Source organism: Tripterygium wilfordii, chromosome 4 (genome assembly GCF_013401445.1).
Source record: "Tripterygium wilfordii isolate XIE 37 chromosome 4, ASM1340144v1, whole genome shotgun sequence".
Lineage (NCBI taxonomy): Eukaryota > Viridiplantae > Streptophyta > Magnoliopsida > Celastrales > Celastraceae > Tripterygium > Tripterygium wilfordii.
The window spans coordinates 13,721,303-13,739,137 of NC_052235.1; the positions used below are offsets into that span (position 1 = coordinate 13,721,303).

Sequence of the window (17,835 nt, forward strand, 5' to 3'; positions counted from 1 at the left end):
TTTTCTTATTGTAAATGTGGATTGCAACCCCCAAATCCCAAAAAAATTATAAAAAAACTTAATTTGGAGAGATTTGGGGAGTAATTACAGTTAAGTACAACCCCTTTTCCCTAAAAACATATGAATTTTGAGGTTGATCGTAAAAACATCTGAATTTTGAGGTTGATCACTTGTTAATAGGTTGAGTATGATTGACACAAAAATATAAAAAATGAATTAATTATTTTTGTACGAAAACTAAACCTCGGATGCTCCAGATTGTTCTAGATAGTTGGGTTAAATCTGCAGGCACTGTTGAAGATATGGATAGGAATCTGATGAAACCCTGAACTTTGGGTTGGAGTTCCTTCCAAACACAGGTAAGGTTAGAGAATCCGGGTTGAGAGTAATTCTCAGTTTTTGTGTATTGATTTCATAATGATCCTACTCACTTACAGACATGACTCTTATAATAAGTCATTCTCCTTAATTGGTGCCTACGAATCAATAACAATAAAGATGAAATAATAGATTAACACAAACCATGATAATGGCTGTGATTTATTGCTAGACATAAGTGAATTAAATACTAAACTTTAAGCACTCAATCATTGACTTCAAGGATCCCCTCATTAGCTCTTAATTTCTGAATTGTCTCCCCACAATTATGCTCGTCATTAATGTCAGTAACGTTGCCAATCCATTGCAGGGAACTAGGCCCTTCCTTTCCATGAATATCTGCACGAGCCTCCTTTAATTTGAGTCTTCTTGCTCAATTATAGACATTTTTCAGTCTCCTAGCTTGATCCTCATCAGAATCAAAAGACACTCGCTGAGTTTTTTTTTTTTTTTTTTTTGAAGCAGAGTTTGGGGAGGGATTAGGATTCGAACCCACGATCTAATGGGTGGATGATCCCTTACATACAAAGTGATTATTGTTCAACCAACAACTCACTTGCGCTGAGTTGTTGTTGCTGGACGTAGAGGATGATGTCGTGAGTATATGTAGTTATGATTTCAATCGTGACTACAATGCACCAAATGGCAATTCAATGCATAGTTGGTATTGGACCGAAAAGGTAATGATTTAAGCCCATTCAATTCGGATCCTTTAAGGCCCAAATTGTTTTTTATAAGCTTAGGCCCACAATCGGCCACTGTAGAGTTCCAAATTTACAATATCCAAATGTCATGATCCTTCATAATTATCATGCACTATTTTGAAGGCTCTTGTAACTTTTTTTTTTTATTTTCAATTATCTTTCTACAAATATTCATCAACAACCATAAATTCCAAAATGATATATACAAGAAAATCACAAAAAAAAAAAAAAAAAAATTTCCCTAGAAGATAATTTACATGACAACAGAGTAATTAAAAAAAAATTTAAAAAAAAAGCAGCAAATTGGAATGAAATCTTCAAATCTCCAAATAATGGAAAACCTTCTCCTAAAAATGCAGGCTCCATCATCAAAATCGAGTCTCCATCTGATCATCAACCTCAGAGATATTCCCCCAAATCATTCAAAAGTATAAACCAGAACCCATGAATAATCTTTCCATGCAATGCATTATACAGTCTTGTTATAAAAGAATTAAACCAGTAGAGACTTTTCATGGAGACAGAGATGTTGAACTATCCTCCCTCAAGTACTTGAGCTCCAAAGAAATCTGTCTCTCAATCCGAAGCTGCCGATGAAAATTGGCGATAAACAATTCTGCTCTCTTATCAATATCATCTTCAGAAGCATAGCTTTGTGTCCTATGAAGCTCTCTACAACTAGAAGAAGAACCAGAATCATCGTCCGACAACAAATCAATTCCATCAGCGCAAGCTCTCAACCCTGGACGATCGTTGAAGCTAAGGCGTCGCCTGCCCGAAGAACTACCAACCATCGAGGCCATGCGCCATCGAGTAGCATAATTTAGACTCAGTAGAAGCTTTACCTTGGTTACTACCTTCTTAAGGCGGTTGAGCAAAGACCAGCTGCTGTCACTGCCCATGTTAATTTCTTGATTAATTACCTTGTGATTGTATCAAATTCTTAAAGACAAGCAATGGGAAGTCCTTATATATATATATTGATGTTGTGATTCATGTACTTGCGAGGTAAGTAATGGTTTAACTCATACATGATGATAAAGCATATGGGACCAACATATATAACGTAGAAGCATATGATTATAAACCTTTAGCATATTCCATACAAAGATGGATGAAGAAATTGGTCAACTGCCAAGTTATATATGTGGCTTCTAAGTAGCATCTCTTTTTTTTTTTTTTACTTCATGACTTGGGATCGATGTTTCGTTGAAGAAGATATTGCTTCTTGGTTTTATCCATTTTTGGGAGAGAATAACAAGTCAATTGTCAAAAAGTCATTGTGCAATGATAGTGGCGTAATGCATGGCGGCCTTGGTAGAACTTGTATTTATTTTAGCGAATAGTGAGCTGTCTCTGATCTATGTACGGGGAATACAACCTTATAAAAAGAGTGGTATACATATATATTATAATAATAATTATAAAACATATTGACGTATTCCGCAAACACAATGATTTTAGAAGTGTAACACATCGCACCACAATTATTTATGTGGGGTTGGTTTTTTTATTTCAAATAAAACACCCCTAAATATTGTCTAGATTCTTCTTATTTAATTTTAGTATATGAGATTAACTTTTGCTAATTGACTCGATCAAATTAATTATTGAATAGTACTTTCCACAAGCTATATTATAAACCCTACCCCACATAAATAATCTCGCACATGACATAAACTTTGAAGCAGTTTCCATCCAATAACAAAGAAAAGATCAAACTTTTGACCAAAAAGTTTACACGGTATTCAGTTATTGTACGCATTGTTTAAACCATTACTTACCTCGCAAGTACATGAATCACAACATCTATGTATATATAAGGACTTCCCATTGCTTGTCTTTAAGAATTTGATACAATCACAAGTTAATTAATCAAGAAACATGGGCAGTGACAGCAGCTGGTCTTTGCTCAACCGCCTTAAGAAGGTAGTAACCAAGGTAAAGCTTCTACTGAGTCTAAATTATGCTACACGATGGCGTCTGGCTTCGATGGTTGGTCGTTCTTCGGGCAGGCGACGCCTTAGCTTCAACGATCGTCCAGGGTTGAGAGCTTGCGCTGATGGAATTGATTTGTTGTCGGACGATGATTCTGGTTCTCCTTCTAGTTGTAGAGAGCTTCATAGGACAAAAAGCTATGCTTCTGAAGATGATATTGATAAGAGAGCAGACTTGTTTATCGCCAATTTTCATCGGCAGCTTCGGATTGAGAGACAAATTTCTTTGGAGCTCATGTACTTGAGGGAGGATAGTTCAACATCTCTGTCTCCATGAAAAGTCTCTACTGGTTTAATTCTTTTATAACAAGACTGTATAATGCATTGCATGGAAAGATTATTCATGGGTTCTGGTTTATACTTTTGAATGATTTGGGGGAAGGTTTTGAGTTTCTATTGGAGAAGAATCAATATCTCTGAGGTTGATGATCAGATGGAGACTCGATTTTGATGATGGAGCCTGCATTTTAGGAGAAGGTTTTCCATTATTTGGAGATTTGAAGATTTCATTCCAATTTGCTGCTTTTTTTAAAAAAAATTTTTTAATTACTCTGTTGTCATGTAAATTATCTTCTAGGGAAATTTTTTTTTTTTTTTTTGTGATTTTCTTGTATATATCATTTTGGAATTTATGGGTGTTGATGAATATTTGTAGAAAGATAATTGAAAATAAAAGAAATGTTACAAGAGCCTTCAAAATAGTGCATGATAAAGTATGAAGGATCATGACATTTGTAAATTGTAACTCTACTACAGAGGCTGATTATGGGCCTTAGCTTAATAAAAAAACAATTTGGGCCTTAAAGGATCCAAATTGAATTGGGTTTAAATCATCACCTTTTCGGTCCAATACCAACTATGCATTGAATTGCCATTTGGTACATTGTAGTCACGATTGAAATCGTAACTACAGATACTCACGACATCATCCTTTACGTCCAGCAACAACAACTCAGCGCAAGTGAGCGGTTGGTTGAACAACAATCATCTTACATGTAAAGGATCATCCGCCCATTAGATCGTGGATTCGAATCCTAATCCCTCCCCAAACCCATGTTTCAAAAAAAAAAAAAAAAACACTCAGCGAATGTCTTTTGATTCCTATTAACCCGACTATCTAGAACAATCTGGAGCACTCGAGGTTTAGTTATCGTACAAAAATAATTAATTCATTTTTTATATTTTTGTGTCAATCGTAGTCAACCTATTAACAAGCCATCAACCTCAAAATTCATATTTTTTAAGATCAACCTCAAAGTTCATATAGTTTTAGGGAAAAGGGGCTGTAATTACTCCCCAAATCTCTCCAAATTAAGTTTTTTTATAAAATTTTTTGGGATTTGGGGGCTGCAATCCACATTTACAATAAGAGAAATTTTCTTTACATACCAAAGAGTGTTAAATTTACACCACAAAATTTATCCTTAACTTGAAATTTTGAGTCTTGACTTACACAGTTTAGTTTCTTGACTACAGCAGGCGTATTATTTTCCAATTTGACCTTGTAAGCTCGTCCAAATCCACCCTCTCCTACCGCCTGTTTGGTACAGAGGAAGCCAAAGCGGAGCCGCTTTCGGCTTGCACCAAACGAGGTGGTGCTAGCGGATTTGTGATTTTTTGTGGGTCCCACCATAATGATTATAATTTATTATTTTTTAATAAAGATTGGACCCACATGCATGTTATCATTACCTGAAAAAACAATTTATACTGTACTATTTTTTACTTAACATTTGTTTGGCTTAACATTTCTTTATTAATTTTATTTTAAAAAATATTTACATTATTAATATTTACAACATTATATTTTATTATTTTATTTATTTTACTAATTAACATTTTCAGTTTTGATGTAAAAAAATTTATAATTAATTTTAATAATAAATTATATTTATTAGCTTAAATTTATTAATGAAATGATTTAAAAAGCATGAAAAATTATTTTAAAATTTAAGATAATACTTTTACTCAACAATTTTTTCGCTAGCGTCAGCTTTTAGTTCATCAAACACCTCATAGCATATTTAACAGCTTTAAGCTCAGTTTTTTTTTCACGGCTTTTCCGCTAGTATTAAAAATCAATCTAACCGCTCTATCAAACGGATCTCTAGTATGCTACAATCTCTAAAATTGCAGGTAGCTTTTTCTAAGATCTTGTAATCCGTAAATGAAGCAAGCGATTCTTTCTGGCAAACCATCTTTAGTGAACAAAATTTTTGCAAAATGTTGTTAAGACTCAATCTCTTATTCCCCCAATTTTTATTTTCCTTTCTTTGACGTCATTTGTAAGTAAATATGTATTACTGGCTGGCTTTCCACTGCTGGGCTTAGCTATACTAGCTAGGGTTTTGGTGGTGATGATGAAGGAGAGGAAATGAGTGAAGGATTTTTCGAAGAGATTGAGGAATTAGAGCGAATGACAAGGGAGCCAACAATACATATTTTTAATATTTATCTACATTTAAGGATGTATTAGGCATTCTTTGAAAATGACTGGCTGAAATGAGTTTGGCGAATGACTTTTATCCTAAACGAAGCGCCTAATCAGACCTGGGTCTACTTCCCCGATCTCCATCCCCACCAGCCACCATCCCTGGAGAGGTGGGATGGGTCTCTCCTACCCTAATCGGGTCTCTCTCTGTGTCTCGTGTGTAGTGTTTCGTCAGTGGGATGGGTTTGTTGACGGTACTGTGCCAAGGATGAGTTTCTCAATTGTTTGTTATAGATTACTCAGGCTGAATTATGTCAGACCGATGTGTGATTTTAGTCTCGACACCGATAATATTTAATTTCGCTTATGATGCGAATTCGAGTGCTTGAAGTAGTAGCTGAGCTCAAAAGGTGTTTGATAAATTTCCACACGATTTTCCAACCAAGTGGGTAATCAGAATGATGTACATCAACATCTTAACAAGAGGAAAACCAACATTAATTATTTGAAGATTAGTGAGTGACCCATGAATATACACATCCTTGTCTTCTAAAATGTGTGAGTTCAACAGTGTAACCCCACACCTCTCACATAAGGGGAGAGAGAGAGAGACAACAAGAGTATCAAAAATCAAAACAACAAAAGCTCCCCACTTTAAGGACCTGAGTGGTGCCACATAAGTTTCCAAAATAACAGACGTGTCGGCTTCTAGAGTCAACTTGTGTTGCTGTTTTGTCTACCCATCTCAAACAAACGGGCCCTTAATCTCCTCTCTCGTTTACTTCACTGAAAGTGAAAATTGACATCTCGTACAATTATTAGGGTTCATGCAACCGGGATAGAGGGCTGGAATTATTCCAGGAATTTTACCAGATCTACGCTATCCAATGCAACAATGCATTGATTTGACAACACTACACCCACACCATTCAATGGTGTAGATCTGGTGGAATTGCTGGAATAATTCCAGCAAATCATTTTCCCATGCAACCTATCTTCTAATCATTTCTTTTATTTTTCTTTTTTACTTTATATGCGACCTATCTTCTACTCTTTATATGTTCGATCGAGGTGACCATGTATTTATATTTAACCATTAAAAAATGTTGAGAAAATTGGTTCAAACTAGGTTTCACGATAAGAGGCATGTCGCTCGAGCGAGGTATAAACTCGCTCGAGTGATCCATGCAATGCAACATCACCTAGAGACCAAGGAACTTGTCGCTCAAGCGAACACTCGTGCTGATGACACATTTGAAACCAGATAGCTTGTTACTTGAGTGAGGGACATAGTTGCTCGATCGAAATAGTAATTGATGCGAATTTTTAGGGGTATTATAAATAGAAGTTGCGAGTTTTTATTTATTTATTATTATTATTTTTTTAACAGTGAGGGCCGAGAGCAAGAGAGAAAAACATAGAAATATTGTGAGAGCAAACCTAGAGAAAGACTTTGTTTTCTCATTGTAATATTCTCCAACATAATGGAATTCTCTACTGTTTTTGCTTGATTCTATATATCTCATTTACTTACTTGAATATTTGATTTGGTTTAATCATTCAATTCCGTGCTTTGTCTATGGGTTGATTTTAGCACAACATAAAACATGTCCACTATTATTATCTCATGTGTACTTCTATCTCTTACATACTCACACTTGGTTCTCATGATTTAATTTATACTTTTTTTTGTGTAATAAGAAATGGTCCGGTCATGTACATTTAACTAGTACAGAAAGACTAGTGGATCATATATACTTCTCTCAGCAACACAACAATGGGGATGGTTAATTAAAACCCATTAATTAAGCACTCTAACATGACCAAACATACAGTAACTTAGTATTATATTGAATTCATATAACTATATGTCTCCCTTCAGTCACATACGATCAAAAAAGAGATCGATGACAACTCTTGTCATGTGGGTTTTTCAAAGTACAAAAGAACATGTACATCCCATTAATTTTTGTTATAACATCTATATGGAATATATATATATATATATATATATATATATATATATATATATACACATACAGAGGAATTAATGTTGATAGGTAGTTTCTAGGTTTGTGTGGTATCTGTGATAAACAGACCAGCGCAATCATAGCCGACATACAGGATCAGGGAAGCCTACTCCTTGTAGTTGTATACATACATACATATATAGTGCTTAAAAATCCCAGGTTCCATGTGCTGCTGGTCTCCGTTCACTAATATGGGATGTAATGTAATAAATTAAACCCATGGTGGCATACATGCAAAGAAAGGTGGGACCATGGGGGGCATTGTTGTATGGACAATGAAAAAGAATAAGAGTTTAGCAATGTGTTCATGTTCCAATTTCCAAAACAACTTTGTGTGCGATTGTTTGCCAATATGGCTCTCTGACTAAACAAATGAATGATAGATCCTATGACTAGATTGACTGGCACAATACACTGACGCAATAATATTTTAAAAAGTCCTTCCCTTATGCATAAGATAAGACCGATCAAAAAGTCGAAAAAAAAGTGTTTGCTGTTATCCTGTGCACATCGATTGGTGGAGACAAATAACACTTTAAAGACATTGTTAATCTATGCCTTAAAACAAAATTTGCATAATCGATTATTGAACAGAAAGTATTGACCTAAAATATTAATGCAGGCATATCAGTAAAGGAAAAGAAACACAAATCAAACTAATATTCGATGCAAAATAACACGAGAATCCACCCAAAGGTTAAGAGAAAACTCTCAAAGTTTTTGATATATTGATTGAAAACGAAGAGATAATGACCACTAGGGTCGGCTACAACCCTAATAAGATGAAAACACGGAAATATAAATTACAAAAATACCCCTAAAATAGAAAAAAGAAGTCTGTTTGAGGCCCGAAACGATGAAATTTCTCGAAATCGGGACGGGGTCATGGATCGACTATAGGTGTTTGGTCAGTTTAGAACGTCGTTTCGCTTTAGCTAAACAAAAATTAGCTCAATCGAACAATATTGCAAAATTGTTGGGCAAAATTGTTGGGCAAAAACTAAACAAAACTCAATCCCGTTGGAATTTGATTTCTACTAGTTCGTAAAAATGATAATTTCATGCAACTTTCTGTTTGTATCAATTCAACTCCAAATTAACCCAAATCAACTCAAAATTAGCTCCTATATCAAATATTTTGATTTTCATATAGGTATCAATCAATACTCACATAATGTTACAAAATTGCTTCTTGGTTTATTAAGAATTAGGGTTAATTCAAGAAAACCACAACTCATCGGATTGGCTATTCGAGATTTTTACTTGGCATCCTTCAAACAAACATTTTATTAAATGATTCTTTGATATTTTTAGTAGAGTAATACCTTATATAAAGCTTATCACTGGCCAACCAGGTACATGTGGAAATAAATGAACAAAATTCAGAGAAAATATGTCATCCCTAAATTATATATTAGTCTATATAATGATGAACTTATATATTGGATAACAATATTATATTATTTGATACGGAGTCCTAAACAAAGCTTCAAGGAATTAAGTGACATAAATCACTAGTTAATACTCTTAACTAACCAAATACATTGCTACTAGAATAATTCTTAATTTACAATCAAACCTATTATTCTATAAAACTCAAGTGGTCATCATAAATGGTTAACTCGTCCTTAAACATATAATTAGTTCAAGTTAAAGAATAAAAATGAATATTATAGGCAAACTAATTGATGATAGCCTAATTGGTTTTCTCTCCAGATTTAGGGCGTAAAGTATCTTGCCCAAGGTTAAGAGTTCGATTCTAAGCTGGTGCAGCAATTTTCGAGTGGTTTGCACTAAGCCTCAACCCAACTAACCTCTTAGGCGAATTTGCGTATGCGTAGCCCCCAGAATATGGACTTAGTAGCTCGTCCAAAAGGCACTTCTACCGAGTTATTCTTGGTTATCAGAAGTAATATAAGCATTTTCGTTTTTCAAATTTTAAAACTTATCTGCATTTTTCACCACCATGGGATACAATATAATTAATCGCTTAGTTAAAAAAAAAACTTATAGCGCAAATGAAAAAGATGAATATTATTTGCATACCATTTTTTATTAAGTACACTCCATTAATCCTTTAAAAATACATTAAAATGGAGTGTACTTAGTAAAAAATGGGATACAAATAATGTTCATCAGTGAAAAAATTGAGACATACCTAGTAATTATTGACTTTGGCACCAATAATAGTCTCTCAACTTCTTTAACTCACATCTTGTGGGATTTTCAAAGTACAACAAAGGACACTTTTCATTGACTGATTTGCTTTGTAACATTGAACCTATACACACTCAAAGGGAAAGGGAATTAATGTTCATACTTATGGAATCCATGAATGACTAGATGACTCAACCAATGTAGTTCTTCTTGGTTTGTGCTGTGTGTCTGTGATTCACAAGACACACACCAGTGCAATCATAGCCGACCTGCAGGATTATGTGATCGATCTCACATGCAATCATGGTCCCACATATCATTCATTCTAGTTTATTACCACAAATTATCTTTATTGAATATTTAATCCCAGGTGTCATGTGCTTGTCTCAGTTAATTATTTAATTTAATAATATTAGAAGCCAAACACATGGTAGATGTGATGTGTACAAGCCTACTAGGTGAAGTAGCGAGTCAAACAATCCATCTTTAGTTGAGATGATGATGAACTTGATTATGGTAGTTCTTATTGCAAGTGAGAGATCGTGAGTTCAAGTCATATGAGTATTTTTGTTATTACAATTTACGAGATGAATAATTATTAATTTCAATCCATTTATAAGAGTTAGAGGTCTTTCACCTGAGATTAGATGGGTTCCATGTTTAAAAAAAAAAAAGTAGCGAGTCACAACCCCTGGTGGCATACATGGATGCAAAGAAAGGTTGAGCTCTGGGGTCCACTAATGGCACAATTTATGGACAATAAAATATTAATCGACATCTTTTCGTTTCAATTTCCAACACTAGCTTTTTGGGATTGTTTGCCAATATGGGCTCTGACTAAAATGAATGATGGATTGATAGACAGGATTAATACTCCTCTTCCATCGTGGCATCATGTGTTTTGTACTATGATTCTTCTATGAATGTCACAACATACACAGTTTCAATGTCTTTTCTTTAAAATGAATGTCACAACACACACAGTTTGAATGTCTTTTCTTTAGAATGCATGTCTAGAGGAAGGAGGACTGATAAGAGACTAGCTAGAGACTTTCATTAACACAAGTACACTTCAATGTGGCAAACCTACTTATGCATTTGATGCCCATCTTATTGGCTCCTCCAAAAAGCCGAAAGGAGTGGAACTATGTGATATAGGAGTCAATAAGACATATATATTGCTGTCATTGAAATTGCTGTTATTTATAAGTTTTATTAGCCAGTAGAAATCATTTTAGTGGGCTTGGAAATGATGGGCTGAATTGGAGCTGTTTTGACAAACGTTGTTTGAATTCGATAAAATTTTATTAGTTGAAGCGACACGGCGTTCTGAACCGAACCTAAGGCCCATTGCCCAAGTATTACCTCGTTTCGTCAAATTCCATTGTTTTGGGCCTCAAATGGGACCTTTTCTATTTTCAAGTGTATTTTTGTAATTTTACATTTTACGTTTTAGCTCCTATTAGGGTTGTAGCCAGCCCTAATGGTCATTATCTTTCATTCTATCAAATATTTCAAAATCCGAGAGAGTTTTCTTTCAATTTTTTGGTGGATTCCAATGCGTTTGTTTTCGGTCAAACGTTGGTTTGATTCTTTCGTTGTTCTGCCTGCGTTACTATGAGTCCCTTATTTTGGTATAATGTGATGAAAATTTTAGGAGCGAGAAAATAATATTTCGAGGCTTTGGCTAGGGCTTGTCCCAGTCGTAATCAGCGCTCAGGGCACTATTTTCTTTGATTCATTTGAGTTAAGATAGAATCATTTTGTGTGTTCTATACTAGATTTATACGACTCTTTGGGTTATTCTTATCCCAATTTACTTGAGTTAGTGTAGATTTATTATGCACTTTCAACATCGAGATTGTATATATTAGGGTTTAATTTCATAAATTTTATTAGTGAAATCCATCTTTTTCTTTTGTTGGTGCTTTCAATTGAATTTAATTTGGTTATTGTGGGATTCTTAACCAGATCCTCAACATAATAATGTGTAACCAGATCTCCTAAAGTTTGGTCCAGGGTAACATATGTAAGGGTACATACGTGTTTATACAAAGATAGCAAACTTCAAGGAGTCTGATTTCATATATTTTTATAAGTAAAATTTAGGAAATGAGAGACTTGAACCCTTTGAAAAATCTTATATCCATTAAGGATAAGAAATTTAAGTGGTTAAAACCCTACAATATAGGGATGTTCTCAAATAGATATCAAATATGTATGTTAACTCATATGGGTGCATAGGTATAAGTAGAATATACTTCAATACTCACACTAGATTTAAGAGCTCTACAATTACCCAGAGTCGGTGTTTCAATCCAATAGTTTGGAAGGTATACCATATCACTTGAAAATTTAATTTTTCACTTTTGAAATATGTCAGGACATTTTTTGCACCATTAAATGAGAAATCTAAACTCTGTCGAGTTCTAACCACGTCCATGCTAACTTCCAAATGTCAGAGAGCTAATACAACTTTTGGTCATTGAAAAAATTATCAATTTTCAACTCAGTCACCAAATGTTCTCACATTCCAAGATGAGAATCCAAAGTTAAAAATTGTTTCAATATGGACATGCGGACAGATTTCTTATATTATTTTTTATGCCACATCACCATTTTGATTGTCCAAATGTTTAAAAATATGTCCGAGTATGCATATTGAAACAAATTTTAATTTTGAGTTCTCATATTAGAACGTTTGAACATTAAATAAACTCTTTCAGTAATGAAAAATTAGATTACCACAAATGTCAGGACACTAAATTAGTATTACAATTTGAGGTTGCGGGGTCAAACCTCTCATCTCACACAAGAAAAGGGAAGGAAAAGAAGAGTGGACAGATGTCATTGCTTTATAGGACAAGAGTCTTGAAATTTTCTCAACTAATTAATGCTCTTAATAATTAACAATTCTTAATTAATTTAAGCAAAAAAAATGGCAATCATGGGCAGAAAACTGGTCAAATGCATTGAATTATTTAAGTGTTTGTGGGTTCTGGAACAGTAATCTAACACAGATACTGATCAGAAGACAAACAAGTACTCAATGATTAAGCAATCTCCATGAACATGAACTACAATCTTATTTATGTACATACTGCGGGAACCATCACAGCTGTAACCATTATTATAAGTTCAAAATGGGTTCAGCAGTGGGACTACAATCTCTGTAGTACTGTTAATTATTCAGCAGCAGTATTTACATATCACATTATCTTTTGTCCCAGTTGTCCCAAATACTGAGATGGATGCACATGATTTCATATAGATCATGCGAGGCATGTGGGGTTCACGATTTCACTTGAATCATGTTCGTCCATCTCAACATTTGGGATAGTTGGGACTGTGAGCGGATTTTTTTTTTGTGGATCATGCACTCACACCCAAAGAATTGTACGCTTTGGGTTAAGTACTCAAGAGGTCATATATATTTTTTTGTTTGATAAGAAGATAGATTTTATTTAATAGCCAAGAGGTCATCTATGGGTTCGAGTCGGGGAGGCGAGCTTCCCGCTTGAAATAAAGTCATGCTAGCCTAGGTCAAGCCCAACTCAAAGCGGACAATTCCTTGAGTGTGAGTGCAGGATCCCCAAAAAATTTCCTGAAAGGAACAAAAAAATACTGAGATTCTTAACTTTTTTATTGTTCAATGCACCTTATATATACAGTACAACTTTGTGGCAAACATCAACTGTTGTGCATGTTATCAGATTGCATGTTTGGTCTAGTCAGGGTGGTTTATCTTGTTAATTACATATTACCTAGATAGGGAATTTGATAATTAAGTGCATAATCTCAAGTCTCAACTTTCATTGATGTTAAATTAATTAAAGTGGAGAGATTAGACTACCATGAATGGATATGTGTAGATTACGTAGATTCCTAGAACAACATTCAGGGTACAAAAAGACACAACCCTATTTGAATAATTTTTTTATATTATTATTATCATTCAATATTATTATTACATGAGTAGATTGATTTTAATTTTCGTTAGACCGACCAGGATTTCTAATGCCGCCATTAATGGAGTCGACAAACACTTTGATTCCCACTGATCTTTGCATTTCACACGTCTCAAATCTCTTTTTCAGAGACAACCCTTTCTCCATATATATATATATATATACACTCTAATCTCATACTCCCTAGCTAGTTCACACTCTTTTGTTTTCAAGTACTTGACTTTTTAATACCCAAAATTAACTCCTCACTACTAGTCTATCTTTTGTGTGGTCATGGATTTCCAACCAAACACTTCTCTAAATCTAAGCTTGGGAGGGAATATTCAGCCAAACCTAGAACTTGTCCCCGATCAATCTTCTTTTTCTTCTTCGCCATCAATTACTCATACTCCCACATCGGGGCCTCGAGTTTTCTCTTGCAATTATTGTCAAAGAAAGTTTTATAGTTCACAAGCACTTGGTGGGCACCAAAATGCACACAAGCTTGAGCGAACCTTGGCCAAGAAAAGTAGAGAAGTTAGGGCACATGAAAGAAGAGGTTCGAACTCTCCGTCCGGATCCACCACCACCGGCAATCTGAGCCATGTTAGACGCCCGGTTCAACCTGGATTCGAGCACCACCATGTACCTCCTTCTAAAGATGGAGTTGGTTCTTGGACCTATGGTTTTAGGCCTGAAAATGTCCAGGATGAGCTGAACCAACTTGACTTGTCATTGAGGCTTTGAATTGGGCATTTTCTCATCATGGGTACTTGTTCTTTCGTATCGATGGATCTCTCTCTCTCTCTCTCTCTCTCTTAGTTCTAAGTTTGATTAGTCAATAATGAAGATGCACCATATTCAACTACTTGAGGAGTAAGAATGAAGAGCTAGCTAGCCAAAGAAAGGCATTCTATTATTAGGTACTAATTATTTGGTGTGGTATGGCAAAAGTATAGCAAATTAAAGGTCTCAACATTTTCCTTTTTCTCCTTTGTATGATGTTATGCCATCTATGGATGCTTATGCTTCTACTTATGTAGATCTTGAATCATAACATATCCTTGTAATATTGGAACCACCATTAATTCTGAATTGTTTTATTAAGTCAACATTGTCTAATAACTTGGAATGAATGCAATTGATTCAACCAAGTTAAGCACATTCTTAGCCTTGTTTTCATGATTCTTATGGGCATGAAGCCATATCAACAACAAGGGCTAACCACTGAACCCTCACTAAAAATACACATGCATTTCATTCTTTTGAATTTACATTCCTTTTGTTTCATAAAGAAATTAAAGAAAATAAATTACGAACCGTAATTTTCAATTTTTTGACAACCGAGAACGATAACATACAAACTTTGTTTCCATTTGGACATCCGATATGGGTCTAATCTCATACCATCATGAAGCCCAACGTACAAAGATTTCTCACCTGACAAGAGTGTAAGTTGGGTTAAAACCTAGCACGTGGCCACAAATGTATTGCTCTCGCTGGGAATTGAACTCAAAATCTTCCGAGTCCATACAGTTTGACCCCGAAGAGATTCATCACTAGGCTATCACCCGAATGATGACATTGAAGAGAAGCAATTATTATGACACTTTAGATAAATTAAGGTAATGTAAATTTCGTGATCCCCAGTTAGTGATTATGGGTTGGATTACTTTATGTGCACCAAGTGGTACTTTTGTTATCACTAGGGCATAAACGCACGCACGTAAGCTAACAAGTTGTACTTTTGTCTAGTCTATTTATGAAACTACACTCTCCTTACTGACCTTCCACAAAATTACTAGACCTAGCTAGCTAGAAATGCATGTATAATTGTTTCATTAGATGGTAAAACATATGCAATGTCCTTTCTGGTTCTTGTTTCTCCTTCTTTCATTCAAATTAGTGATATATAATTAATCTCCAATATTGTGGTCCTCGATCCATACTATATAGTACACATAATTATCTATCTTACACTCTTTCTATCTTGCTCCGACAACGATTTTAATGGTCCACAAGTATGGTATTTGCTACATCAACATCTAATTATATATCGTCAACGAGTATGAGCTGGCTGAGGGTGAATCCTTTTACCTGGTCAAGTGATGGAAAGCCCAACACATCAACATGATATTATAGCTAGGTCCTGGGTCATCACAGCCCAAGAACCACTTTAAAATGCATCATGCTAATTAAGGAATGGTTTGCCCATACAAAACATTTCACAAGCATACACCCAAGCGATGTGAGACGAAGGGGTTTGTCACATGATTTCTAGGTCGAGCTATTGGTTATATACCCTTTGTTTTTCTTTCGCTCTTTCAATATGAGACTACTTGTTAGTTCACTTTCAACAGGGATTCAAATAGCTAGAGATTTACGTAGAGTAAAAGGCATGCAATAAGCTCGATATATACTTACATATATATGACAGATCTATCTTGTTTGACAGTTTTATGAATGGTAATCTTTCAGATGTTTCTACCTGAGTTAGGTTTGATTAATCAACAAGTAGGAATCAAAGATGGAAAATTCAAAAAGATCGGTGATCATGGACCACATCAGCTCTCAAACTGGATTTCTCACATGTTTGTATTTAGTTTCCAGTTCATAAGTCTTTATCGGTGGCTAGGGCATCAATTTGTACAGACCTTTCTACACAGTAGCTTTCAAAATTCCATGCATGTTGACAAAGGCTACAAGTGACATATGACCATCAAAAAAGTTTTCTCGCAATTGTTCTCACCTATGTCCTCCGTAGTTTGATTTGATTACGTAACCACGTTCTTTAATTTATCGAAAATGATAAAGATCGCAGCAATTGATATCCGAGTTATTTCAGCTCTTGAGTTGGACGAGCATGATACAAGTGAATTCGTTGGCTCCACATGTCCCACATGAAATATTGTGCGTACAAGTCGGCAACTGGGATAATTGAGATATCAACTGCTGGGAATTAACAAATTGAGCAAGTTTCAAGGGATCTGATTGCATAATACCTTAGATAATTGAAGAAAACCAGGAATGTATATATATATATATATAAAGGAGTAAAATGAGATCATGCTTGCAAGTGGCATGATGAGTAAGTCAATCACTAATCTTGCTATCTATTTTTGGTGAGTCATGATGATAACCTCCTTGAGATAATGTTTTGTTTCTGCAGAGACTGCAAAGATAATTACCACACATGGTAAGCTTTTAGATCAAAGTTGGTGGGCTTTAAGTCAGTTCAGTGACAATAAGACTTGGCAATTCCACACGTAATTAGTGTACAAGGATGGGCTAATAATAAAGTCTTGAATTCCTATTCAGTAGAGCCATCTAATTAAGGCTGTTGTCAAGCTTGTCAAATTCTGTAGCCTAGCTAGTTGTGTGATGTTAATTATGGTACAGAGCCTTTGAAAGCAATAACGCATGTTTACCTTATCAAAGGGAAAAAACAATTGTGGTACTAATTAATTAGGGGTGCGTGAGGTACGTTGTAGTAACTTTTAACGCCATTACAATTATTTTTTAAAAAATTATAAATGTATTTTGATTGGGTTTACGATTCTAACCATATATTTTTTGTTCCAAACAAAAATCAAATTGAACGATAAAAAGAGATAGAATGTTTCGGATTTATATTCAACGGTCCACAATTTTCATATCTTTTTCAAGTTCAATTTGATTTTTGTTTGGATCAAAAATATATATATATCGTTGGATTCGTAAACAAGATCAAAATATATTCATGATTTAAAAAAAAAAAACAATGTAAGCCACTAAAGCAGGGTCCGTTGTAGTTTATTAGAGCAGAACCTACTCATCCGATGCTAGGATCCTAATTTGTTTATTGTACAAACATGCTATTAAATTATTCTCAAATATGTACCAAGTTGAGTGAATTGAACATCCATAGTCAAGTCTTCACATTTAATACTCTGTGAATTACTAAAATATTTGAAGATAATAGGACGGCTCAAATATTTTACGGGTATTTGGTTGACATTTATGTTCCGTTTGTTTCAAGGAAATTAATTTTAGGGAAATAAATTTTTATTTTCTAATGTTTGTTTGGGACAAAATTAATAAGTCAAAGGAAAATATAAAAAAGTCTAACCAAAAAAGCCCAAGGTGAACGAGCGGCTGTTGTTTTCCGCCAGTGCTCCCTACAATACGTTTGGCTTCATGAACTAAAACTCC

At 34.7% G+C, this 17,835-nt stretch overlaps 3 protein-coding genes across 3 annotated transcripts; 2 read left to right on the top strand and 1 right to left on the bottom strand.

Moving 5' to 3' along the window:
- Positions 1 to 1,291: 1,291 nt before the first annotated feature.
- LOC119997588 lies at positions 1,292 to 2,104 on the bottom strand. Its single transcript, XM_038844712.1, has one exon. The coding sequence runs from the start codon at positions 1,982 to 1,984 to the stop codon at positions 1,595 to 1,597; it is 390 nt and encodes a 129-aa protein (XP_038700640.1). The 5' UTR covers positions 1,985 to 2,104; the 3' UTR covers positions 1,292 to 1,594.
- Positions 2,105 to 2,966: 862 nt separating this feature from the next.
- Positions 2,967 to 3,356, top strand: LOC119996993. Its single transcript, XM_038843769.1, has one exon. It carries the CDS (start codon positions 2,967 to 2,969, stop codon positions 3,354 to 3,356), a length of 390 nt encoding a protein of 129 aa, XP_038699697.1.
- Positions 3,357 to 13,872: 10,516 nt separating this feature from the next.
- Positions 13,873 to 14,770, top strand: LOC119997957 (zinc finger protein 2-like). Its single transcript, XM_038845202.1, has one exon. It carries the CDS (start codon positions 13,939 to 13,941, stop codon positions 14,389 to 14,391), a length of 453 nt encoding a protein of 150 aa, XP_038701130.1. The 5' UTR covers positions 13,873 to 13,938; the 3' UTR covers positions 14,392 to 14,770.
- The last annotated feature ends 3,065 nt before the right edge of the window (positions 14,771 to 17,835 follow it).